Consider the following 27350-nt stretch of genomic DNA (forward strand, 5'->3'; position numbering starts at 1 on the left):
CCAATGTTTTGTAAGTCTCTTGCTGTGGTAATTTACTTTGTGCTGTCTTGCTAGTTTACAGTCGAAGTAGTTGCCAGGTGAAGCTGAAAGCTATTCTTATTCCTATGCTGACTAATTAGTCTTTTGTTTCCTTGTATCAGAAAGTCACAGACGCAGTGAGTTTAAAGCTAATCAATTACTATACATGTATTGCATGAAATCAAACATGGCATTTAGCATGCTCACTTTCTGATCTAGCACTAGTTCTGAGCTTGTAGAGCTCCCATTGGCTTAAAGGCAGAGCACTGCATGGACCTACACAAATTTAAAACACACTAATTAGTATTTTCTCTAAACAAACAATAAAATTGAACATTTAACAATTGGATATTTCAGGGCTTGACCATGCAGAACTCCTACTGAAGTAAATGGGAGATGGGCACTTGGTCCCTCCACAAGCATATTCTGATTCACTATTTATTTTGTTGAAACTTTGGATTTGCTATTCCATTAATTGACTGTTCTCTTTGTCTTTGTATTTACTTTCCCAGATGTTCCAGCCTATCATTTTACTTATTCTCATCCTTGTATTATTTTCATCCCTTTCATACACAACAATATTTAAACTTGTCTTCCTTTTTACACTGTTTTTTGTACTGTAAGTCATTCATCATTTACTGTTCATTGTAGTGTTATTTTCAGTTTGTTTATTTTGTCCACCCTCCAAGATAAGAACTGCAAGAGACATAGTTTCTGTAATAGCCACTGCTGTAAAAACACTGAAGACTACTTGTTTGCCAAAACCAAAGCCAAACCAAAAGAACTGCAAAAAAACATACCAAAAAGTCACCCAGTTGAATAGGAAACCTGCTCACCATAGTATTCCAGGTAAGCAAGCAGAAAATGGAGTCTTTTACTTTGTCTGGTTTTATAATTGTTGAATAATAATTTCCTGAGGACTGGAACCAATTTAATATTCCTTAATTTGCACCAAATCAGAAACAAACCAAAAAAATGCAGAGTGGGTGTGAGGACTCTGTTACTTTCCTCTTCCCACTCCTAGAAAAAGAATTTGTATTCCAGCCACATAAGAATGGTAATGCCACTTTGTGTGTGTATTCTGCAGTTTTATATCAGAGCTTGTATGTATATTTTGCATAATAGTGATGATAATGTTTTTCAGCACTGTATTATGTGCATTAGGCCCCAGTCAAAATGGTTGCTGTATAGAGCACTATATCTGCAATGGTGGCCAGGAACTGGAGCCTCTGAGAATGAGAATGCATAAGGAGAAGGTATCAGAGTAGCTGAGGAGTCTTCTGAGAGATATAGGCTGGCTGCGTTCTCTGTGCTCTAGAAAAATGGCCATGCTACATCCCCAGATTTGAGCAGGACTTTTAAATGGACATGGCAACTCTTGGTTTGCTGAGTGACCCCTGCCTAACTGTGCCATTGGTAGCCAGTGCCTGTAGTGAGGAAAGCTTCTTTACATGGGTGTGCATCAGTAGTCACTGAATATTCCTTTCTCGCCTGGGAGAGGCTGAAGTAAGAGTACAGTTGACAAATTTCTTTCTTTCACACTTACTTAGCAGTTCCTACAAGCAGTAGATCTCTCACTATGAAAGCCTCATCTGAAATGCCCAATGGAGCTCACTTTTCTCTTTCACTCAACCCATGCTGAAATCACTGAGTCGGACAAATATGAATTCTCGAAAGGTGAACAAGTATGTGTGTTAATGACACTTCTTTTTCTGCAGTTTCCACGTTGAATAATGTAGTGGTAAAGAGTGGTAATAAATAAAGCAGCTGTTTTTCTAGCTAGTGGTAAGGATTACCTTTGATTTATCATGTTAGCTCTCTGTTCACTTAATGCATTCCCCAGTGAGAACAGTTCATCTCCATGCCTAAGTTATGCTCTGCTACCTGAAATAGTTGAGACACCATTTTTGAGGGAAAATCCTCAGAGAGCAGCAAGAGATGGGACAATAAAATTTTTGTCACGTGAGTGAAAAAAAATAGTAAAAATATTCATTATTAAAAAGTGCAGTATTTTTCTCTTTGCCTAGCTTTCCCTCAACACACTCTGCAGGTGCAGTAACCTTGATCAGATAAATCACTCAACTCCTTGATTTAATCCAAATACTTATTCCTACTAGGTGGTGTTGTCATCATTATCCATGTTATAGTTAGGGAGATGTATAAAGGAAATTATAATCAATATATGTGAGATTAATAGATAGTTTTGACTACTTTCCCAGCAAAGGATAAAGTCAGGCCCAAAGTAATTCTGAGGAGTTTCTAAGATGCTATAATTTATGCAGTTACCTAAAATTAAGTTCCACATATTAAAAACTATTATGACAAGATATGATCAAGCCATAACTCTCAGTGAATTTCTGTAACTGGAAAAGGCCTTTTGTTTTTCAGCAGCTGCTGGAAATAATAGAGTTTTTTTTTCTCCCCATAGATTTGCAATTTGCACATTAAAAATACAACAGTTTGAGGCTTAAACTTGTCATGCCAAATCTTAGCACAAGACTGACTTTTTCAGTTTCTTTCTGCTTTAGTATCTCCTGTGGAGGAAAAACCAATCATTTGTGTTTTCTTAAATGTTACTGACTCAATTTCCCTAACAGAGAAAAAGTCATACTTAATCTAAGATCTGAAGTTCTGGGCTTCTAGTTTTTAACCCACACTTGCTTATACCTTTCTTGGTGTTGTGTATAATAAAAATGAGTGGAGAAGGTTTGATTTACAGAGAGTGTATCAGTAACACTCTAATGTAGTAGCACACTGAATTCATACATGGAATAAATCTTGGAAATTAATTGGGAAAGATTTGCTTCTTTCTCAGAAATCAGAAAAGGTAAGAATGAATTACTGGGATGAGAGGTGGAGATAATCTCTGCACAGCACTGGCAATTACATCCCCATTGATTTCTCACTGTATTTTTTCTTGCATAAAAGCTGGAGATTTCCATCAGGCATCAACAAAGCAAAATCAAAGCTGAGACCTTTTGGGACATTTAGGGAGCTATTGCAAAAGCAGCAGTCTGAAATTAAAGCACACTAAAACATACAAAACTATTCTAGAAGCTCCAGACACTCTTTGAATCTCTCATGAGCAAGGAGAATGGCGAGGAGCCTCACAGAGAAAGCTCAGTGAGAAATGTGTATTTCTTGTCCTTTTGCATTCATGTTGAAGGGAGTGATTTGAGCTGCTGATCTGTTTCATGCCAGATATTGCACAACTTTAAAAGATGCTGAGAAAGCTAACAGAATGAGTATGGCCATTTATCCATAGCCAGAAGATAAGATCTAGCCAAAGAAATAAGTGTTCTATGTCTTGCTAAATTGAAATAACTTGATATTACAAAATGCAGTAATTACACTTGCCAAGAAAGAAAGCAGATTCTCCCCACTCAGTAACTGGCCTGGTGGGTGAAGACCATCTCACAGGTGAGTGAGCAAATGCAGCTGAACACATCAGCATCTTCTGGCAGGAGTGCATTGGAGTCAGGCAGGGCACTGCTGATTCACTGAGCGGCTGCACCACTCGGAGTTCTGAAGACAAACAGTAAGAAGAATACAGGTTTTGTTTGCATGTGGCAAGGAGCTGGATATGCCAGGTTACCTATCAGCTGAAATCTCATTTAGCAGATTTACAGCTCCCATTTTGGAATATTCTGGTGAAGTACTAATGTTCCAGGGGAAAAAAGCCATTGAATTTGAACCGTGAAATTGCCTTCATTTAGCACTTCCCTGATATATTAAATTTCTGTTTCCTATGCTCCCAGGGGATTTATTCAGTATTCTTTCAAAAGGAAAAGATCTTCCTTCTGTAGATCTAATTATGATATTGTTTCACTTGTGGAAATTGGCACTATCTCCAGTGAATTTTTATGTAATTTAGGGAATAGGTGCATTTTTTCCTTTAATGCTACCAATTAAATTAGTTTCCTGTTTAGAGCTGGTTCTGAATGCCCTGACAAAATCCCTCTACAAATATTCTCTCTTACTGCTACTGAAAAATTCCCATTATGTTAAAATGACCATTTTCTCCAGGCTCGGATATACTTCTTCCAACCAAAAATATCCATGCCTGAAGCTCCAGTTGAGAGATAGAATAAGTGTCTGCTGACACATGTCACCAGTGCTTCAGAATCAAAACTAGAAGAGAGCAGGTGCTATAGTGCAGAAACATGCCTGGCAGTCGGAAAATAGAAAATTGCCAAAAACATGGCTGTCTAGATATGTGTTATAAAAAGAGATGAACTGCACATGAACTTCAGGAGTTGTTTACGAAAACAAGCAGAGCTTCAGGGTATTACATGCCCTTCTCCTTAGTCACCCCAGAATCTGATAGGTGAGTAGGAGACTTCTAAAGGCATCAGTATCAGGGACGTAGTTCCCATTGGCTTACATTTCTGTCTGTGATTTAATGCCAGGGGAAGTGATATTCAAATCCAACTTTTGCCATTACACATGCAGTTGCCTATGGGGAAAATTACGGTGTCTCTATTTAAAGTAAACATCTAAAGTATCTGCCACCGATTTCCAATGTAACCTTGGAGCAGCGACATGACATAACACTTAGCTGGCTCTGCCTCTCCACTGAGTTATATCCTATTGCAGAAGCTCACAACAGTAAGAGGAGACAGAGTTTGTATTCCCTTCTGCCCGTTTCCCATTGTATATAGCCCCTCCCAAGGTGTATATACCAGGATTATCAAGGTGCACATCATTCAGGAATCTAATGGTGAGGCTGGGTTGATTGCAGTGGCAGCAGTGCTGTTCTTCCTTCTTGTCACTAGCATTTGTGGCCATAGCAGAATGGCTGTGCCATAACCAAGCTGGGGCTGCACAGCCAAAGATACCCTGAAGTAGTCTTCAGTAGATTTTATCAGCCACTGCCCTGAGTGTATGATCAGATTGTAGCTCATGCTGAAACTCATGCTGCTTTATCTCCGGTCTTGCATGATGAAGAGAAATTTAGCAGAGGTCTTGTTTAAAATGCCCTTGCACCTTTTTTTTTTTTTTTTTTTTTTTTTGTTGAGGTGTTGATTTTTGACCCAAGCATTAATGGTACCAGATATCCTACAGTAGTCTTCCTGCTTATTTTATTTGTGCCAGATACCAGGAAGCCAAATTTGCTGCTTTGTCTGCTGATGCTGGAGGAGGGACAGTTGGGACAGTCTCTATTGAATAATTTCCTGAAATTCTCTCCTGCTAAAATTCTCTACTGCTACACTTAAAGGTATATAGGACAATGATCCCATGTTTTTACAATTCACTTCATGTTTTCTTTGTCTCACCTTTTCCATATAAGGATGAATTTAGTGCGTTCCTTAGACCTATGAGGTGTGTCCAGTGCTTGTCTCCTAATAAGCCCCTGAGTCTCACACATTTCTAATTCCTCACACTGACAGAAATGAAGGCTTCTGCCTGTCTGAGAACTCAAGCCTGGGATTTAGCCCATTGTTTTATTTACTTTTACTGTTTTTACTTCAAAGAGTGAACATAGCAAGACAAGAGGCATGGAGTTAGCAATATTAAAAACACAAGAATAATACCTCTTGATGGATAAGAGTAAAAAAACATGTCTGAAGAGTCTGCCTCCATGTGCAGTAGTGCAGCTGTGCTGGCTTTAGGGTGCAGGCAGTGTGCTGATGCCTGGCCTCCAGCTGTGGGCTCAGCTCTGCTCCCAAGCACTCCGCTTCACTCCCAGCCATGTCAGCTGGTACGTGAGACCTAACCTCACAAAAGAAAGTCATACTGTTTCTTTAGATTTAAATCCTTAGAGTTTAGAGTCTGGGGATTTTCTTCAGGAACATTCAGTTGAGTACTTGGGGTATATTTGTTCAATTTTTAGATCATCTTTACAATTTTCACAAATAGCCCAAGTCCCATTATTTAAGTTACATGTGAGCAGAATAAGCACCCAATTATTGCACTGCTGAGACTTACAGCTAGACCATATAAGGAGAAAAAATGTGTTTTCCCTGAAACCTGGTTTGGTATTTACTATAAAATGCACCCAGAGTTAAAATTTTTATACTGGATTTTATCATGGATTTTGTCAGATAAAAACTTACTGTTCCAACAAGGAGAGTGCTGACTAAGCAAAGAATGTGTGAATCCTCATATCGTGCCCTTTTTCCTCACTGATCCTCTTGTCATCAGCTGCACTGCCCACAAAAATATGTTCCTGCTTAGGGCATTCCAAGACATCTGTCTGACAGCACGATTTGCCCAGTTTTGTGCTGCCTCAATCAAGTATTTTGTGGTCCTTATCCAGGCACGCATGGGGCAAAACGTTCCCTGAGAAGTGAATTTGCTGCGGGTCTCAGCTGCTGTGTGCAGACACACCCAAGCACAGTGCCCAGCAGGGTGGTGTGTGCGAGGCTCCCCCCGGGGGTCTCTCTGGGGCTGCCAAACAATGGGAGCAGTTTAACCCAGGGGCAGCAGGGGAGTTATCCTGGTGGTCAGAGACCTGAGGAGTGAGCTGGGCTCCTCCTGCCTGAGGCTCAGCAGGGGGAACAGCTGAATTTTGCTGCTCTGGCTTCAGGGTCTCCTGTGGACTTTCGCTTGCTGGATGCTTTTGTCACGCTCCCTTCCCTCATCCCATGCCAACACTTGCTGTAGACACTCCTAGGGATTTATACCCAGCCCAAGGTGTTTTTGGACCTTCTTTACCAGCCTTGTGCCAGAGATGAGTTTCCCTGTTCAAGGGAGAGTCTTCATCCAATTTCAAGTGTTTTGCTTTGCTGAGATACAAAGTGAATTAACAGGCTGTAGAATCTGATCCAGAAACACTATAAAGTATCAGGAATATTTGGGTGTATCCCAAAGAAACCGTTACTGCCATTCCCAGAATGCAAGACAGTAGGATTACACAGTGCCCAATAATTCTGCATTTCATAACTGAGAGCATATTTAGAATACAGAAAGGGATTTTAGGGAGGAGTGGTTTGCTTTTAGCTCTTTAGGATAGCTGTTAACCAAAAAAACCTCTGCTTTAAACAAAACTCTTTTTACAAAGCAGTTAAGGAGGATCAAGTTGCAAATCTCAAAATTATCATACTAAAAAATATAATGCTGAAAATGGGGTCTGGAAGACAGCAAAAATCTTCCTTTACAGCATAGACAACAATAAAAGAAACCTAAAATTGCCTATTGTCACAGCTTTGATATTAACACTAGCTGATTCGGCAAGCTTTAAAGACTGGACTGCACTATAAAACCTAAAAATGTCCCGGAGTTGGAGTTGTTTACACAAAATATGAGGAGATATAAAGTTACAAAGCTGGGGGTTGGAAGAGATGGCTTTAAAACCATCCTCCGTGCACTGACGTCACGTGGCAGCCAGCTGCGGGGATGATGCTGAACGGAGCTCTTTTCCAGTTTGCAAAAGTTGAGCATTTATTCAAAGAGAGTTGCAAATGCTGCCCCCGTTGAAAGGTTGTGTCTTGCTTAGCTTTCTTACTTCTTTTAAAGATCAAGATTCACAGAACAGGATCCCTGCTAGCTGTGTGTTTCATTGCTTTCTCTGCTGCCTGGAAATGGACTGAAAAACTCCTGAAGGATTTCTTATTCCATGAAAGGTATGGTTGCAGTTTATTTCAAATCAGTGTCTTTGAACAGTTAAGATTTTAAAAAAAGGAAAATTTCTGATGTGGCAAACAGTTATTTAAACATCCCTCTTAATGTTATTTAAATGTAATGTGAAGTTCATAGATGTAATACATTTTCTTTATTCTTAAAGTTCAGTTAGTTTTTTCAGTGTAGGCAGAGATATATTAACAGAACAGGGATGACAGCATTGTGTGCACTTGAATCCTTTCTCTTTCTTTCTTTCTTTCTTTCTTTCTTTCTTTCTTTCTTTCTTTCTTTCTTTCTTTCTTTCTTTCTTTCTTTCTTTCTTTCTTTCTTTCTTTCTTTCTTTTCTTTCTTTCTTTTCTTTCTTTCTTTCTTTTCTTTCCTTACCTTTTCTTTTCTTTCCTTACCTTTTCTTTTCTTTCTCTTTTTTCTTTTTCTCTTTATTTTTTCCTTTTCTTTTTCCCTTTTCTTTTTTCTTTCTCTTTCTTTCTCATTTTCCCTATTTTCTCTATCCCTTCTCTCACTCAACTGTACTTTCTTTTAATGTATAAAGTGCATGTTATCATGACACATGGCACACATTTATAATTGAACAAATACATACGTTTACAATTTTCTTAGTCATCCAAAATACAGCACTTATTTGGAAATATAATTTGATTGCATTTTTTTTTCTGTAAAAACAAGGGAAGATTTGTGTATCTGAATGATTATATATCCAATCTGATTAAACTCTGGTGAAAATAACATCTCAGCTGATGTCAAGCTGATTATTTTCAGAAGTTGCTAGAGGTTGTTTGCAAATTATCTTGTATTTTTTATATCTGGCTAGAAAGGGTAAGATGTGGGGGAATATTAACTAACATCAAATAGTAGCTTTAAACATTTTTTGCTTGAGAGGAGGAAGGGCTAAAGGAAAAGTTAAAGCAAAATGCAGCTGATGCAGACAAAATTGATTATTTGCTTAATTTGATTGCTGTAATGAGCTTCTGACCTTGTCTAGGACATGGAGAAATTGCCAATACTGCAAGAGCACAGATATTGTTCTGATCCACAGAGCAAATGATAATGTAACATTTTACATGCCTTGGGTTGCTTTAACAATGTGAAATACCCATGGGGAAATCTCAGTGCACTATACACACAGAGGGTGTATTACCAGGACTGCACATTGTTCTCCACCAAAATAACCCTAAACAAACCCAAAGGAAACACTAAGAAAAAGAGAAAATGGGGGAAAAGAGAAGTAGAAATGGGAGTCAAAGTTCCTGAGGAACTGATCCACTGTAAAATAGCAGCAAAGCTGTATAGTCATCCAGCTGCTAATATCAATAAACATGAGTTTTCTTCTCAGAATTTATGTCAAGAGGAAATCAGAGAAGCCTAAGAAACAATACACGCCTTTTGTGGATCTTAGAGCTACAAGTGACCATCTGTAACTTCTGTAACTATCCTCTTTCAAGACTTGCTTTCCTTCTGACTGTCTTCAGTCTTTTTTTATAATCAAAGTTCCATATGAAACAATTTGAAAATTGTTAAGATGAATGCCAGCATGGCAATAATAGTTTCCAGCACTAAGGAAACACCAGAGGCCTTTTCAATGCTATATTCATGCTTGAAAGGAATACATATTATATCTGTTCTTATGTGTGTAAAAACAAATATGCTGTACAGTATTGACCTTTCTAGTAATGTGTGGCTGACTAAAGCATGGTCATTATTACTAATAGTGCACTAGCAAAATCACCATTTGGGCAAGTTGTTGACAGATTATGTCTGCCTGTCTTGTTCATGACTGTACAGCATTTACACATAGGGGTTTTTCTTTTTTTTTTTTTTCTGACATGTATTTGTATAAGGATTATAGTGGAGCAGAGAGTTGACTTTTTTTTATTTCTCAGAGGTATCCTGAAAGGTTATTAAGACGTAAATGTAGGGAAAAAAAATAATCAAATGGCAGTACCAAAAATTGTAACCTTTGAATTAGCAAGGTGAGAAAGTACTGCAATATTCTTAAAGTTCATTAACAATAGATGTTTAGATTGCAATGGATCTTAAGTGTAATAGAATTTTTTTTGCAAGTTGTTTTTGGTCAACGCTTGCTGGAGTCTGGCACAAAGCTGAAACACTGGCCTGGAGAGGTGCAGTCTCTGTAGCCTGGCTGCATTCCCTAAGAGGCCGTGAGCAAACCAGTACTTGGCTTCTTTTTTGATGAGAATTCTGTGCTGTCTTTCAGCAGCTCCTAGTTTCAAGGTGGTTTATGGTTTTATGAAGTTGCTCTGTATGTTTTTAGGCAGGGGAAAGAAGAAGGGTTTGGAATCTGTTTGTAGGTAGTTGAGGGACAGATTATCATTTCAGAGCTCCAAGGCAGGCACTTGGGGCAAACTGTTCTGCAAGCCCTGAGTTAGGGCTGGGCATGTGATGGCTTCAGAGATCCTGCGGGAGGAATTCCTGTGACCCAAAGACTTAAGTAACCTGTTGGGTTTCATCTGAGTTCTTCTGCTTACTTGTACATGAAAGAAGCTGACTCAAGTTTAACCTCGTCTTCCCAGTCAGCTGAGATAAAGCTGACACAGTAAATGGTGGTTACATGGTAACCACAGCTAAATCAACAAGAGGTGCCAGTAACATAAGGGATGGGGAAGAACTTTGCTCAGGAATTAATTTTTACTATATCATAGGAAATGTGGGCAGTAAAATCAGCAGTTCCTGTGAGTTGACAATCACTGATCATCAGTCAGGGAAATGAACAATATGCAGAAAGATAAACTGGGCTTACTCCTAGTTAACTCTCTGATAATTCAATTTCCTATGTATTTGATTTCTGACAGGAGCAGAAAGCAGTGCAGAGGTATTTTATTACTAGAACTAGATTCCATGACCACCTTGGTAACACAACAACTGGCTTTGAGAGCTGAAGTTAGCAAACTCAAGTATCAATGCCTCTGTACCAGGCATTATATCACAGAAGCTATCATAACTGAATGAATGAGTCCTATGTCAATCTTGCTGGCATAGTAAATGTGCTGATGGTAATGGGCTTTCTAGTATAAAACCTAAGAAAGCAAGAGGAAGCAAGGGGATCACCAGGCCCATAAAATTTGTAACTTCTTTGCTCCAAAACCAGATAAGCAGATCTAAAATATTTCCCTTAAATCTTGCCAATTTAGTGGTTCAATTAATATTTTCTTTTCAATTACAGACACTAAAGGCTAAAGACTGTCTTTGGCTAAAGTCTTTACTAAAGACTTCTAAAGGGAAAGAAAAAACTGAAGCACTAATTAGTCAAATATTCTGAGAAAGGTTTTGAACTAGATTGGAGTTAGTGCTGTTGAAGAATATTTTGTAGTTTTCCCCATGCTGATCCTGAAACTAACATTTATAGATCTAGATCTGTAAATCCAAAATTCTTGAACCCTTTCTGGTGACCTTCTGTCCCTCCTATATAACTGATTTCTACTGTTTATGTGTTTGTATCTGTTATTAACTTTCCTGTCCTGTCTTCCTTCATGAATTCCAAAGCATTCATGTAGCCATGAGAATTCCCAGAGTATATCAAGTTTGCAGCCCTCAGTTGCCAAAAGAATGTAGCAGTCCTTGTCGTGCTCCTTGCATGCGTGCAGGGAGTGCATGAGCAAACATGATACTTTTACAGTAGTCTTTTGAACAAATATAAAAATAGCTTTCACCCTCAAGGGCAGATATTGCAGGATCCCAAGGTCCTGAAGTGCCATTCAATATTGTACAGACCCAAGTTCATTGAAAACACATTTATATTGAAGAAAAATGGCAAAGATGCAAAGTGATCATGGTACAGAGCCTGCTGTGGCAGATGTTACTGAATTCTGCGATGCTGAATGTGTTCCACCTCCCATTCCCAGACTGGCCATCTCTGCCTTTGTATTTATGTCCTATAATGCTTAGTTCATCCATACTCGAGTCACACTCCAGACAAATATCAATTGAATAATACTGTGCCCTGCAAGCTCCTTTCAGTTAGTAATTTTGGGGATTTTCTTGATTGTCTTTGTTCCCTGAAAGACAGAATAAAACATAAGTAAGACTTATTCTCTTAAACTTCCAGGAAACATTCAGGGAAGAAAGAAAAAAAGGAGAGCTGTCTTTGCTGTTGCACAGACTTTAGCCATGGACCTGCGTGAACAACTGGAGAATACTGAGAGGAACTGGAATAAAGAAAAAATGGAATTGCTGGAGAGATTTGACAATGAAAGGAAAGAATGGGAATGTCAATGGAAGCTCATGCAGAAGAAAATAGAAGAGGTACTTCTAAACAAAAGTCCAAACTACCATTTTTGCTTGGTGTGAAGTGACATTGAGTCTCTTAAAGTTTTTTTTCTGTATTTTATCCTATTCCTTATGTGTCACTGGAAATTTCTAACAGCTGATGGAAGGATGAAAATCCTGGGATTAAGCAGTATTTGCAATTGCTTGTTTAATAGTCATGAATACAAGGTAGGAGGTGAATGTGGTTTTGTGAGCTATGAGATTATTGGCTGTATGTACTGCTGACAATTCAGTCATGGGCATGAACCATGTTGCCTATATTACACATGCTTTTTTCAAGTGAACATTGAACAATATGGGGTTTAGAAAATGCATATTTTGTAACAAAAAATTTAGATATCATAATTCTCTAGCAAAAAGGCCTTAGATGGCACAGGTCTGCTGGGGCAAATGGTAATATTAAAAATAATATATATATGAAATACTGCATGACACAGAATTTTTCTGGCTAGAACCTGTTCCTTTTATGGATGATGCTTGGGAGAAAAAACAGGTACAGCAAATAGCATGAAAGTTCTGAAACCGCTTGTGTCTACACATACTAGCAAACTGTCCTTGCTATTTGCAGTGCATCTCCTTCCAGAAACAGTCACAGCAATTATTTATTATTCTTCTATCCCCAAATTGTCCCTGCAGCCAAACCCTCTGACACTCTCAAATGCATTAACTGAGTCTGCTTGGCAGCCTGTGGAGGCAAGTTTTTTCATTAGTGAGCTTTCCACATTTTTCATCTAATATACACATGGAGTAGTTTCACTTGCTCTCTGCCAGCGCTGTTGTGTGGCTGAGCAGCACAGGAATGTATGGCAGAAATTGCTCACATGAAACTGAGAAGGAAAATGGTCAAAGCCAAAGGAATTGCAGCATACACTGCCCATTAAACCAGCCTGCAGCAGAGCTCCATAATGTCAACTCTCTTATATTTTACCCACAATTCTTGCAGATTTCGGTATGATGGTCTTTGCCACATTTTGTCTTTTGTGTTAGGACTTTTCTATGCAGTCTTCTCTAATTTCACTGCCAAGCTGAGAATGGTTCAAAAGTTAGCAATGTGATCTGTATATGCAGTTGAATTTCATTTTCTTAGGTATAAGAGCTGATTTGGAATGACAGTAATGAAAAGGTATTCTGGCTATTAATAGAACTGACAATGTCAGTAAGGACTGTTTTCATTGTGTTCTTTATTAGCACAGAGATTAGGAAAGCAAGAAAAAGAGAGTGGAATGGGGCTGAAAGGAAGAGAATGAAGCAATTTGCTGGCTACTGCAGAGCCAAACAAAATACAGATAGTACCTCAAGGTTACTGGAATCCTAAGGTCCCCTCTTGAGTTGTGACTATAGCTGCTGCTGATTTCAGATGCCTGACATTTCTTATCCACAAGCCACATGGCTGGAGAAAAGGAGAGATAGATATCTTTTAAATGCCATTATCTGTAGAAGGATTTCCTCAATAAAACTTGTACTTACTTATCAGCTTGTATTTTAATTTGGCAGTTTTCTGTAGCCCACCAAATCTAATTTAATAGGGGTATTATTATGGGGGATATTATGGGGTAGTATCCTTCCTTGTTACTGGTGTGCTGAATCCATATGAGGCTCTTATTTCTCAGAAATGGCAAAGTTCAGCCCTCAGTTTCCATGAGCAGCTGGGCTTTGGAAGTGAAATCTGAAAACCCAGGATGAGGTCAAGTGTTAAGTCCCTGAACATGAGAATAACTTCTAATCCACAGCACTGCCCATGAAATGGCCACATGTTCTGCATGTTGTTATTCTTTTCCCCTGTCATTCCAAAAGCTGTTGTGATGGCCTTGTGCACTGGGAGAGGGCAGGCAGATGGCTGCTCAGAGGTGCCTGTGTGCTTTCTTCATGAGAGCAAGTGGAGAATGAATGTTTATACAGAGCTGTGGGATTCTTGGCACTGGAAATTATACTGTAAGCAGAAGAGATTTTTATGATGTTGCCATTTTTTCTAATTTATAATTTACCACAGTTCCTAGTTTGAATGTGCTGGGTGACCAGAATTAACACCATTTACTAATGAATCCACTGGATCTCAGCAGATAGCATGAAAGAAGAAGGTGATAACACGTTGCCAAATAATACCATTCTGCAGTACTGATTTATCACTCCAGTTATAGGGAAGAATTCTACTTGTCTGAGAACTGAAAGAGTCTGCTCTAGTACAGATGGCACTGTATTTTATGAGAATTCACTTCCTCTCCTTCAAATAATATGCTTTAATAAATAGGCTGTAGCATAGCCAGAACATTCTCTCTCTGTCACATTCCCCCACATTCCCTGTCCATCAGATAACAGCTGTGTCCACCACAGAGTGTGCTGATATTACTTGGAAAACAACCCTGCATCTTTTGGTTCAAGGCAGGGCCAGTTATCTCGGGAGATCTCTTCCAGTCCCAACCAGGTGTGGAAGCCATACATTAAAATTATGTCAGAGAGTTTGAGAATGGTAACAGTCTTATCCTGTGGCAATCCTGGTATTTGAATTGTCGCACTTGGTGACTCAGCACTTTCCTACTAACACATCCAGAATCTTTCTAATCAGTGCTGCTGAGTGAAGCATCATTCAAAACAGAAGATAAATATGGGGCTTTGCCATAAAGCTCATTACAATACCACGATTTAATAGAAGGTTCTGTTGTTGTTTCAGCTTTACCAGGAGGTAAAACTTAGAAGGGAGAGCAATATGACCATCCATGATAGCAAGGCCATTCAGAGCAAGATGCTGCAGCTGTCCATGCATTGCCCTACTTTGCAAGAGAGTGACACAGCGGAGCTGAACCATCAACACAATGTGGCAAAGGACAGAATGGAGAAAGGGAGTCTGCTTGGTGTAACAGGACACGAATGGAAGGAGCCCAGAAACAAGAGCAGAAACAATATTCTGTTAGTGGACAATCTGGCCTTTGAGAACCACGAAGAACCTCAAGACAGCCTCACCATTAAAACCTCTGAGCAGAATACCAGAAATTATATTGGTGATCTCAATGTAGTAAGTAAGGAGCATGTTTCTGTTACAAGGGGGAGGAAAGCACTGAGGACTTTGGCCTGCCAGGTTAAGCTATAGAACTGATCTCCCTGATTTTAGCTTTCCACAAGTCACTGTCTCTACTTGCTCCTAGGTTTGCTATCAATGAGTGTCTTCTCACTGTTTGAATGTGTTAACAGCATGCTCTTTACCTCTGTTCATAAGGTGGGGGCATTTTTGTATCTTTCCTCATACTACTTCCCTCTGCTCTGAATCTTAAATGCAAATGACCACAAGTTTCAAATTAAATCTGGAGATATCATTTTATATGTATATATTAAAGGCCTGTTTTTATATTTATAAAGGCTCTTAAAGAACTTGCCAGAGTCAGTGAAGAATTATGCAGCTATCAAGAGGAAATTCGAAAGAAGTCCAATCACAGAAGGTAAAAACATCTTTAGATTTTTTATGTTAGAGAAAGGAAATTAATAATTCTCCTGATGCTTTTCACTTTGAAGGCAGGTTTGCTGTTGGATTTATTAGTTGGGCAGTTCCTACCCTCCTAATGTTTCAGTGCTCAGCATAAAATATTCAAATGAAATATGCTGAAATATGGTACAAAGTCAGGTTTTACTAGCAAAATTGATTTTGTATACAGAACATACAAATTCAGATTAGTATATATGAGATGAAATTGTATTTGTTTCTAATGGCTGTACAGAGGATTGGGAAAGTGAACAGGTATTTCTGTCTACTCTGGCCCCATTGCCATGTAGTTTTATACAACACTGTATGGGTTTGTCAGGCTGGGAATTTCTCACTTAAAGCCCAAATCTAGCCTTAAGCATGGGGGATGTGCCAGGAACTGATGATCCAAGAGCAGAAAGAAAGCAGGAGAGGGAAGAACCACTGTAAATTTGTACTAATGGAAAGATGGCAAGTCAGACCCTGAAAAGTATGGCAAGTGAACATTCAATCATCTTTTAAAAATCCAGTGTTCATTGTTTTCTCTAGCAAGCTAAACACCAGACTGCATCTTGAGTTGTGCAGAAATTCTCAGGTAAAACTGAACCTTCTCAGATGCTCCCAAAGGTCAGAGGGATTTCTCACACTCCACCATGTGACCAGTTAAAAGTTTGCCACTAATTCATTATTTTAGCTACTCTTTGTATCTTTAGAGCAAATGGATTCATAGCTGATGCATAATTTTAAAGATGCTTTTTTATCATATATCAAAAGGCAGATCTCATGTGTAAGGTTATGAACCTAAACAAGGGGTGCACTGTGTCCTACAGCTTTCTTCACTCAGTTCATAGTCAGGTAGACTCCTAGGAGTCATTAGAACAAGATCCTACTGTACTTACTGTAGCAGAGACAAGAAAACAGTCATCATCTAAGAAACTCAGAAAAAGAATTTTTGTGGCAAAGGAAAGGAACGCAAATTCCTTTTGTTGACCTTTCCTCAAAATCTTTGTGTGTGTTTCGATTGTGCGGGGTATACCAGCTGCAGCAAAACTGCTCCCAAACATTTTTAAGTAGCCAGTGTTAAAACACCTGCTTTTGGGGAGAATTAATCCATGCTGAGGTCTTCTGGAATGTTCCTTATTCTCATTCCTAAAACACCTCTTCTGTTATTTCCAGAATGAAGTCACTTCCTTTCCTGGGGGAATTTGAGGAAACCCAAAACACAGTTATCCTGCCTGAGATGAACCATGTGTCCAGCAATGAATCACAGACTTTGGTTGCTTTTGAAACAGAGGAACATAATAATAGGAAGAATCTGATGAGCTCCACCAGGGCTTTGAAGGAGATTTCTTATGGTAGTCTTACTGGTGACATAGGAACAGATTTCAGACCTTGGCAAAAGAAAGAAGCTCCACCAGTTCCTCCACGGAGCACTTCTCGGCACCTAACAAACTCACTTTCTGCAGTCATACAGCTTTCAGAAGCACCCATAAGAGATCCAGGCATCAAAAGCAATTGCAAGGCTCAGGATTGTTGGAATGGGGGGAAACTGAGGAATCCTTCACCTGTAAACAAAAATAAATCTGCAGTAGCCTGTGCAAATGAAGGGCAGGCTGTGAAAGTCCCTGTAATGGTAACTGCTCCAATACCTGTAACCAAAAATGAGTGCAACGTTCCAACAAATTTCTGCCACAACACATGGGCATATGATATGGGCAAGCTTGGAAAAGACAATAAAAATGAGCCTTCGTCACTCTCAGCCCAAAAGAGCTGTTCAGATGGAAATATGGCCCAAAGCAACAAGATGCATCAGAAACAAAATACCAAGTCTCACAGCAGCCCTTTTTACAGCAATGACTTTTATGCCCCTGCTACCTCGCACAATGATCTTTTGGAGGACACCAGGTATCCTTTGGGAAAGAGCCAAAGAAATGAAACACTAGCAGCAAAGATTGATGAGTTTAATCGCACTGTATTTCACACAGACAAACGTAACAATGCTCTGCAGGAAAATCAGGTGCCTCAAACAGCCTCAGAAGATCACAAACCCTGCGGTCCACCCTGTGACTCTGCTGCTAGCAGGGCAGAAACTGTAAATACGCCTTGTGTTTCAAATGCCAAGCTCTCTGCAGCAAAGGAGCAAGAAACTAACAACACCAGCAAAGCTGTCAGGACAGCAGGGCAGCAAAAACACATGAATGGACTTCCAAATACCAGTGGTTATAGGCACATGCTTCACGAGCATGACTGGAGACCAAGTAATTTATCCGGCCGCCCGCGCTCAGCTGACTCAAGGTCCAACTATGGTGTTGTTGAAAAGCTTTTGAAAACCTATGAAAAATCAACTGTGACTTCTCCGTGTAATGCAAAATGCTGCAAAGATAAGAGGACACAGGCAAATTCTGAATTCACCAATGGGGGTTGCGAGACACTGAGTCAGTATTTAGAAATGCTCCAGATTGAGCAAGAAAAACAAGACTTTCCGAGGAATTCAGCGAGGCATATTGGGCAGCAACTCAAGCAAGGAAAAGAGAGGCAGAAGTTACCAGAGGTAAGGTTCATAAGAATGACAAAAGCAAAACAATTCCATTTCATAGCAAGCCTCAGACTCTTAAATGGGGCAGACTAACTTTGTATTGTAACTAATTATGTAAAAATAGATACTTTAGGCCAGGATCTGGATGAATCAGGAGCATTTCCTCTACAGATTAAGAGTTGTGGGAGGGCAGAAGCATGTAAGTAAGAATGAGCAGTGAAGACGTGCCAGATTCTTATCCCTGCTGGTGTTCTGCAAAGCTAGTTTTTTACTACAGTGCAGTTATGCTAAGATTGAACTAGTGAGAGCTTCAGCCATGTTTTAACACCCTCTCTCCTTCCTTTAGCTGATGTGTTATGTCATAAGACTTCCCATAGGGCTTAAGCAGACTTGGCCATGCCCCAAACCCTGGAGGTCTTAGATAACATTTTTCAGTATCCAGGGTGCTGCTTGGATCAGGAGTTCCTTGGAACTTCCTATGCCAAGGAATATTGTGACTCCATAAAGTTTCCACTCACAAAGTATCCTTCTCTTGCTCATGTCTCAGTTCCAGCTTCTCCTATATATTCAAGCATAGGTTCACAGAAACAGAAGAGCATGGCATGACTAATTAATTTATATTTGGCTGAAGTTTATTTCCAGAAGTTTAGAAATACTGCCTTTGCCAACATTCTTTCTTAATGAAAAGACAAACAGATGGTTTGGAAAACACTCTGTAAGTTGCAGGTTCTGTAAAAATCCACGAAGAACACAAAGAGATATGCCTCTTGGAATCTCAAAAAAGATAAGGCAGGTGTGTTTTGAGCTAGGAAACTTAAATGGGTTCAGGCTGTCAGCTGGTATGCCTTAAACTGGCACAAATTCACAGACTTCAGTGGAGCTATATAGATTTAAGCAGCTGAGAATCTGACCATGCAGATTTTCTTCTGCATGTCTTTCTGACAGCCTTGCTATGATGCAATGCCTTGCTTAACAGGCACATCTTTCCTTCAGCACAGAAATAAAAAAGCTGTGAAGCTTCTGATTTCTTTTTCATCCAATAAACTTTTGACAGGCAAACAAATTTTCATCAATTAATATGGAGAAAAGGAATAATGACTTTTTTCATAAGCTTACATTTTATATTGTCATTTCTATCTGTAGAAGCTAAGTGTAGAATATTGCCTGACTAGGAGTTACTATTTAATGTCTCAGAGATGTACAGAACTACATGTGGCTTGAGGCACTGGGTTTATTTTCATTATTTCAAATTTACATCAGTGTCACTGTGATCAAAATCTGTTGAGTTTCCTCTGCATCTCTATGGATCTGCTGGTAGACATGACACTGTATTAACACATAACCATTCTGAATTAGTTACCAAGTTAAACCGCTTCACACTGAACTAATGGAAACAGTTTCCTGAAATAGGATCTATCAAAAAATACCTGAGAAGCACGTAGATCCTACTCCAGTAATATCAGATAATATTCTGAGTTCTACACTTGGAATATTTTACAGCATTCATTGACAAAAAAAACTTACAGAAACTAAAAGATAAGAGGAAATGTCAATTTTGTCTTGCACTATCATTTTGTATGTTTCCTTGTGTCTGACACTTGTCTTCATGTATTTTAAACCACAACTGATGTGAGAATCCCTGTACATAGAAATAGCTATTCTTTTGCATTCTGTGCATTGCTGTGCTCCTTTTAATAGCTTCCAACCACCTGTTAGGAGGTCACCACAAATGTCCTCCTGCATTCCCACTGCATTCCACAAAAGCTGCAAGTTGTTAAAGCGAGGACTTGCCTTTGTGTTCTAGATATGTGTGCCAGTGAAATGTTCCAGTGAGAAGGGCTTCTCCCGTCCCGCTCGGCCGGCAAATCGACGCCTACCTTCCAGATGGGCATCCAGATCCCCATCAGCACCGCCTGCTGTGAGAAGAACAGTGTACAACTCTGTCTCCTTTCGGTCAGAGACCTCAGTAGTCTGAACCCAGAGCTGGGTTGGATGGTGTTGTGAAAGCTCTATGCCTCACTATGACTGTGTTTGGTATGTGTCATAGCAACCAGTTCCACACTGTTGTGTTTTGTCCAAGAGTGACCCCCACCACATGCTGGACAAAGCATTCTGAATCTTAGGTCATCATCACCATGGTCTTCAGTGTTTTTATTGAGATGAAATAGAGATATCCCTGGTTTTCTCTGGGTTTTGTTTTTGTTTTTTTTTAATAGTTCACAAGGAATTTCTTTTGAATGGCATCTTTCTTAATTTGTTGATCAATTTTGAGTTGAAACAATGTATAGTGCTGTATATTCTGACTTTTCTGCAAACAGCAGAACGTAAAGCTGTATGCATGATCATGTGTTTGTAGGTGCATGTGTTGGACTAGGAAGTATACTGGCCTGTATTTAGAAGAGACAAACTGTGCTAGTGTTGACATTGAAATTACAACCTATATGCCTACATATATATATATAAATATACTTTGTGTTTATTTTAAAAAGTTTGAAATATACAGTCCCAATGACATTTATATTTTGTATATCTTTTACATAGGTTCACAGGTGTAGTATTTAATGTAAAAAAACTAAATATGCATTTTTTGTGACTGATCGCAGTGATAATGCCTTGCACAATATGTATCTGAAGCAGACTAGCTTGACTGATTCGTCAGTCATACTTCATGGCATCCTCGTTCAGTTTCCTAACCCTCATGCTAGGTCAAAATTCCTAAACATATTTTTTCTGAATTAAAATATTATATGATTTGTAATACATTAGCCTTTTTCAGCACCAGAGACATTTCTGAAATGTTCCAAACCCTTTACAAAGCTTATATGTGCCATTATATATATAGCATACTGTAAACACTTTGGTAGATTCAGCTACACTAACATACAATTTATGAAGGAAAGAAAAGAGTTGTATATGCTCAATTCTGTAAAGCTTATTTTTCCTTCTAGCATTATACTTTGAGGTTTGGCAAAGTCAGATAACAATGGACTTGTTTACTTTCACTCAAGGCAGGAGAACAAGCACCACTGCTCCCAGTGCTGCAGCCACTCTCCTTTTTTACTCTTCTCCTAGACTAGAGTGCCTGAGCCACTTGCTAATTCCCTGCTCCTGGACTGACTCGTGGCAGTCAGTTATGAAGTTTACTTGCACTCTGGCAACAAGCTGCATCTAGTAGGGAAATATTGCATCCAGATATGATCACAATGGTGCCCGAAATCCTGACACATGGCATTGTGACTCTGGTGTTGCCATCACTCGACTTGGTGTTGTTTGCCATCTGAATGACATGCACAGAGCCTGGCTCGCTCCTTCTCACGGAGTGAAAGAGGTATGGATGCTGTCCAGGCTCTGAACTTCCAGAAAGACAGTGTCCTTCATCCTGGAATTTTTGCACCTTTCGTTAGGCTGTTGCTGGGTACACAGTGCAGCAATGATGATAAATGTTACCTTTAAACAGCATGTCTAGGTCAGAAGGAGTAAAAAGGCACTTCTTCAACATCAGCCTGATCTTGTCTGGCAACTTTTCTTCTTCTTCTGGAGAAACATAGTGTGTTCAAAGGAATTTCAAAAATCATCCCAGGATCCATTAATGTGCACATCTTCTTATGTGAATGTAAAAAGGATTTCAGAGAGAGTATAGGCTTTTGTCCTAGTGAATTGTATATGTGGCAATATAGGGAAAATTTAATGTGCTTAATTTGTAGTGATCTGTTGATCTATTCCAGTCATGTTGAGAATTCACACTTTTTTCCTTCCTTTAAGGACCTTATTCTTCTTTCCTCTGCACAACTTTTTTTTGAAGAGAGAGAAAACAGGAGGCCCTGTGTTCTGAGCAATAGCCTGTGTGGTAGTATTGGTAACAGTTCAGGCTTGTGAATATTGGAGTGAGCAGGCATTAGAGCCATAAATCCAATTTATCATGCCATTTTGGCTAAAAATACACTCAGAATAATTTGCTCTATCTAAACTTCTGGTCCCTTCTAGGTCTATCCCACAATACATGAAGATTTCAAGCAAATCAACAATTCATCAAAACTTACTCAGACATTATTGCAAAGTTATTGCTGGAAAAGATACAAGGACAGAAAATCTTGAAGAAAATTCATACAGTTTAGATAGAGACAAAAATCTGTGTGCTTAAGTGAAAAATCAAGGGTTCTATAAATTTGGCTGTTTGTCCTAATTTTGAAATTTCACTCCATTAGCTTCCTTAGCACTAGAAAAATTAGACATGATTCATGGTAAATTTGGAACATGGTTTAATATTCTGTCTAACTATGGAAATTAACAAACCAAGATACCTTGCAAATTGACCTTTTAAATGCCTAAGCAGCTGACCAGCTTTGAATGCCTAATGCTGGGGAAAGGGTAATATGAGAGAATTGTAAAAAAATGTGGTTCTTAACTTCAGTCACTGTTGACTGCAAAAGCACTTATTTAAACTACCTTTATGGTGAAGTTAAGCAGTTTTGTTCTGAGAAATTGTGATGCACTTTTGTTTGAAGTATGTAAATCCAAAAGCATTTCCCTTGATTAGTCAGTGAAGGTGTTTCTTTAGTTCCCTTCAGTTTCTTTGGTTGCCTTTGACATAGACCACATTGTTGAATCACAGAGAAAGGATCAAATACCAACAACATTCCCTGATGTATGTAAGTTAAATGAACAGAAGGTTTTTGAAATAAACGAATAGGTCAAGGATGAGTCCATTTTGTCAAGATTTTCTGTGTCAGTCTAATTTTAGGCATTGGTTCTGATGCCTAAAAGTATCAAAACTGGTGATTTTGGTCTGCAGACGGCTAGTTGGAAAGCCTAACTTAAGAAAATTGCCACTGTCACTGTTTAAATATTCTCTTCAAAAGCTGTGGTGACTGTGGTAACTTTTCTAGTTCCTGTAACTGTGGTTATTGAACCACAGTAAAGGCTTTATTCACTTATTTGCTATAGGGGGAAAAGCTCCTTTGGGCTGTGTTGTTTCTGACAAGGAAATCTACACATATACACATGCTTGTGCAAAAAACACAAATGATCTAAACATTACTTGACCTTCCCACTAATCCTAGTGTCACCAATGGAAGTGGTGAGCTTTGTAAGCCTGTTTCTGAAATAGGTTTTAATAATTTTACTCCTCCATACTCTGTCTGAAGTCTTAATGCAGATATATGTTATTATTATTACTTGCACTCTGAATTAGTCTGTCTTTATTGCATGTCTTAGTAAGTCCCTGGAGACACAGAGTCAGCTGCCCATTGAAATGGAGATGTCACTAGGAATCAGATGTCTGGTACTTTTTAACAAAAAGCATCATTCTCCCTCATGCCAGGACATACAGCCACAATCTTACCAGACCTTTTTATGGAGGAGTGTGGCAGGGTAGAAGCATACAGAGGAGAATCACTCAGATCTTACTTGCATATGTGACAGAGCAGGCCTCCTGGAGGCTAGAAAATTGGCCTGACTCAGACCCTCTGCTGGAGGCAGAAGGAGTAGAGGAGAATAATTCCCTTCAAAACCTCTGCATATCATTCCTCAAACTCAGAGTACACTTCCATTAGGTGATTTTTCTTTACAATGTAAGTGAGAGACTTATGTATCTTTAAAATGTTGCTGAAGGAACAAACTTTGTTTTCCAGTAACAACACAATTGTCCCTCACTATTACAGACACTGTAAGGGAGTTGGCTGTTATATGTAGGAAAGGATTTGCAATCAGAGTAATAGAATTTTACAGAGCATTCAGACCACCAGTTTATTTCTCCAATTGTCTATTTAAAAACTTGGGGTTTTAAATAAGGATTTTGTATCCAAATGTCTTCAACAGCATTTTAGCAAAGATATACAGCAATCCAGAAGGCAAGCCCAAGAACTTACAGAATTCTCACTGTGCTGCTATACAAAGGATTTCTTTGGCTTTGAGATCTGTAATATACAACTCTAGCCATTTCATGCTGATATTCTCAGTAATGGTATTCTCATTTGTAATGGTGTCTTCAGTTGTGTACATGTCTTTACACTGGAAGGTGCTCTAAATGCACAGAATCAAAGCCCCTTGTTGCCTCTGGCCTTCCCACCCCTCTTTGATTCACAGTGTGTACTTTTATGTGGTTTATTGCTGCTGGTCTGTATGTATATGCCATACCATAGGACTTTCTACCTGTTCTGCAGCCAAAATATTTTTTGGACAGGCTGTCCTAAAAAGTGCTGATATTACTATTGCCATTCACAAATATATGAGAACTTGATCTATTGTTTTGCATCACTGAAAATGCACTTTCTTCACTGTTAATGGCATACATTATACAGAATTTGTGCTTTTGCTTTTTGTAATGACAATTCATCTGCTTTTGCACTTTGGTTCTACCCCTCTCCCTCAGACCTCTTCTGTTGGCAAAGTTCTTGTATCAGTGGAGATGTGTTTCTAATGTGTCCAGTTGTTCCAGTTGCTGTGTGGCCGTGGCAGCTCACACCTAAGGGTGCCTTGCTAACTATGTTGCTCTAGAAAGAATTGTACTAGAATTTCCATGGGATAAGAGAGATTGAACTATCAACATGATCAAAGTGAATGTGTTGTTAATGCCTCTTCTCTAGTACCTGCTGTCAGCAATGTTTCTGTTAAGGGGCCTGGAATTTGTTTCCTCCTAGTGGCGGTGCATGTTTGTGTGTGTGTATGGCCAAGATTCACTAAAAAGTGACACTGTAGGGGAGTCCATACATGTTATATCTTCAAATCAGATTATCTAAAGTGTGAGCCCAAAATATACTGGTCTATCACATGAGATAATTTTTCCCTTTACTGTGGAGTAGATGCAATCCCAAAATGAACAATGGGAAGGCCCTACATAGGTATGTCTGAGGTATGTAACACAAGTAAGCAAGCTTTGCTGGCTGGTATTACTGTCTGAGTTAAATCCCTTGACTAGTCAACTCATTAAAGCCAGAGGTTCTTTAATATTACATCTCAGTGAATGCATAGACTTCTACTAACCTGCTAATGTACCACAGGGATTGAAATGCTGAGGAGTCTGATTTTGATTGCCCCTCCACATGGAAGGCAGCCACTGGCTGTGGCAGATGTGCCTGCACGTCTGCCAGTGCCCCTCAAATTTCCCTAAATGAGTTTACTGCAGCTAGAATAATTTCTAAATCATATTCACAGTAGGAAAGGACTGTCATTACAAAAAATTGCAGTCATATGTGAACTCTGCAACCATGACACTGCCAGCTGGCATAGTGACACAGAAAATCATACTGAATTTTTCTTCCGTATCTCAAGATATCTGCAGCAGGTCAGCTGTTCTGGTACCATATGTGGTGTAGAGCTGCTTGTGATGTTGCTGGAAGATCACCACAGCCAGACATGTGTGTGCATATTGCATGCTTGTTTTTTTACAGGATCTTTCTAGTTTCCACAAAGATATTCTGATTGTTTTGGGAGTTTGGGATTTTTTTTTTTTTTTAATTCAGCTGAAGACACTTGACCTACCCATGCTGTTGCTGGTAAGAAGTCTCATAGGAGTTCTTCTGAAGCCAAAATATCTCCTCAGAGAGTAGCTGGCTACCAAAGGAGGTAAGATGGTGGGATATAAGTTGAACAAGCCAGTTCACAAACTGGCTCATTCACTCTTAAATCTTTGTGTACAAACACACAAACACTTGCACATGCAAGTGGAACTTTTCTTCCAGGAAGTCCCACAGTGTCCAGTGAAGCTGCTTTTTGCTGTAAGACACTTTACTGCATATATGAGCAGCACAGTCAGATACATAGTACATACAGAAAAATTATATCAAATATTGTATGTAAACAGACTCTTCCCAAAGAATGGCACTGAAATCTTTACATAAAAATAGCACGTGACTTAATGGGATCCAGCAGTTTCTGAAAGCCCAATTTCATGTAAGTAAATGCAATCAATCTTTTAATGAAAGAAATGTGCTTATACATGTCATGTTTTCCTTCAAATATTATAAGCCTACATTACAGCTCTGATCATGATTTTGCCTCTTGTACTGCAGAGGGAAAAAAGAAAGAAAGGAAGTGAAAATAGAGATAATAAGAAAAATTCTCAAGCTTAGGCACAGAAAAATGGCTGTACTGGTCTCCCTGTGCATGGATGAGACTTTGTCAGTTGAAGATTAGCAGTGTTTTCAGTGCAAAGGTCTTCCATTTCTCCTCTCTGCAGTTTTATTTCTTTCTTCTCTCTCCTTCCATCAGAAGGGGACCATTCAACCACCTTAGAAGAGAAATAGGCCTGGTAGAAATAGTTCTATGGAGGCTTCTTTTCACTTTCCAGCTTCTCTTCCATAGCCCTCCAGAGCTGCAAAACACATGATGTTTCTACAGACCAGATGAGAGAAAACAAAGATGGCTTTAGTTATCTTTCTGCAACAGGCACTGCATAAGCCAGGCTGGGGCTGAACAGTTTCATGTGTCCTTTTTTCTTCTGTAGAGAGAAAAAAGCCTTTTATTTTTCTGTGCAGGAGTCTGTATTCCCTTCAACCACCTTTTGGATGGATTTCTGCAATTTTAATTCATTTTACAGCAAAATTTCACAGCAGTTGGGACAGAAAGTGAAGAAATCCTCATTTACTATTGGAAGTTGGCCAAAAGCTGAACTAGATGCACAAAGGGCCAAGACAAATTTCGGACTGTTTAAAAATCTCTTGCCAAAGTGATCTGCAGTCAGCCCACCAAGGTTTTTAAAAGTGGACTGCCTCTTTAAGCTTGGCTCCAACTTCTTTCTCCTGTAGTGAGTGGAGAGCAGATGATGAAAGTAATTTGCAACATTCAGAAATGAAGATAACAGTGGTCTGATGATTTAAGTAGCATTATGCTGCTTGCAAAGCCTCCTATGAGTTATGTGTTAGATATTCTGTTTTTCCTTCAATGCCATTTAGTGCCAGCCTGCATGTATTCTGGCCTAGACTGCTGTCTCATAGGTTGCATACATTTCGATATGTCTGGGAGACCCAGGCTTCTGTAATGCTGTAGCCTTCACCTCTGTCATCGTTTGAGAAAAATCAGAGCTCACTAATTCCAAGTGCCTGCTTTCCTTTTATGTCTCTATACACACAGATATGTACACATCACATGGATATATATACACATCAATTTTTATTTTTTTGCTTCCTTCTTGTTTTTGCACTGTATGGAAACAATAGTCAGTCTTAGCTAAAACAGAACAAGGAAGGGTGTTATGCTGGACTTCAAATCACAACCAATATGCAATGAAAGGAAGTGTTGTGACATTTTAGGGTAGGAAGTTGAACCAAGTAATTTATCATTTCTTTCAGCTAAAGCGGTCCTAATCCTTTCTCATGATATTTTGTTCAAACATTATAGGTTTGCATCTGTCTTTGCAGGGCCAGTGTGAATATATATATATATATATATATATATATATATATATATTTGTGTGAATATATACATATTTTCCCCTACCTACATTGTCCTGTGATTTGAAGAAAGATGGTTAAGTTTTAGCTT

The 27350-nt window shown here is 39.0% G+C and overlaps 1 protein-coding gene across 1 annotated transcript; it reads left to right on the forward strand.

Moving 5' to 3' along the window:
- The first annotated feature begins 635 nt into the window (after positions 1-635).
- Positions 636-23093, forward strand: KIAA0408 (KIAA0408 ortholog). The gene is made up of 7 exons (XM_058802427.1): positions 636-867; positions 7477-7583; positions 11663-11859; positions 14552-14893; positions 15235-15314; positions 16511-17885; positions 19675-23093. Exons 2-7 carry the CDS (start codon positions 7577-7579, stop codon positions 19843-19845), a joined length of 2172 nt encoding a protein of 723 aa, XP_058658410.1. The 5' UTR covers positions 636-867; positions 7477-7576; the 3' UTR covers positions 19846-23093.
- Positions 23094-27350: the final 4257 nt, after the last annotated feature.

This window comes from Ammospiza caudacuta, chromosome 3, assembly GCF_027887145.1.
Source record: "Ammospiza caudacuta isolate bAmmCau1 chromosome 3, bAmmCau1.pri, whole genome shotgun sequence".
Taxonomy (NCBI): domain Eukaryota; kingdom Metazoa; phylum Chordata; class Aves; order Passeriformes; family Passerellidae; genus Ammospiza; species Ammospiza caudacuta.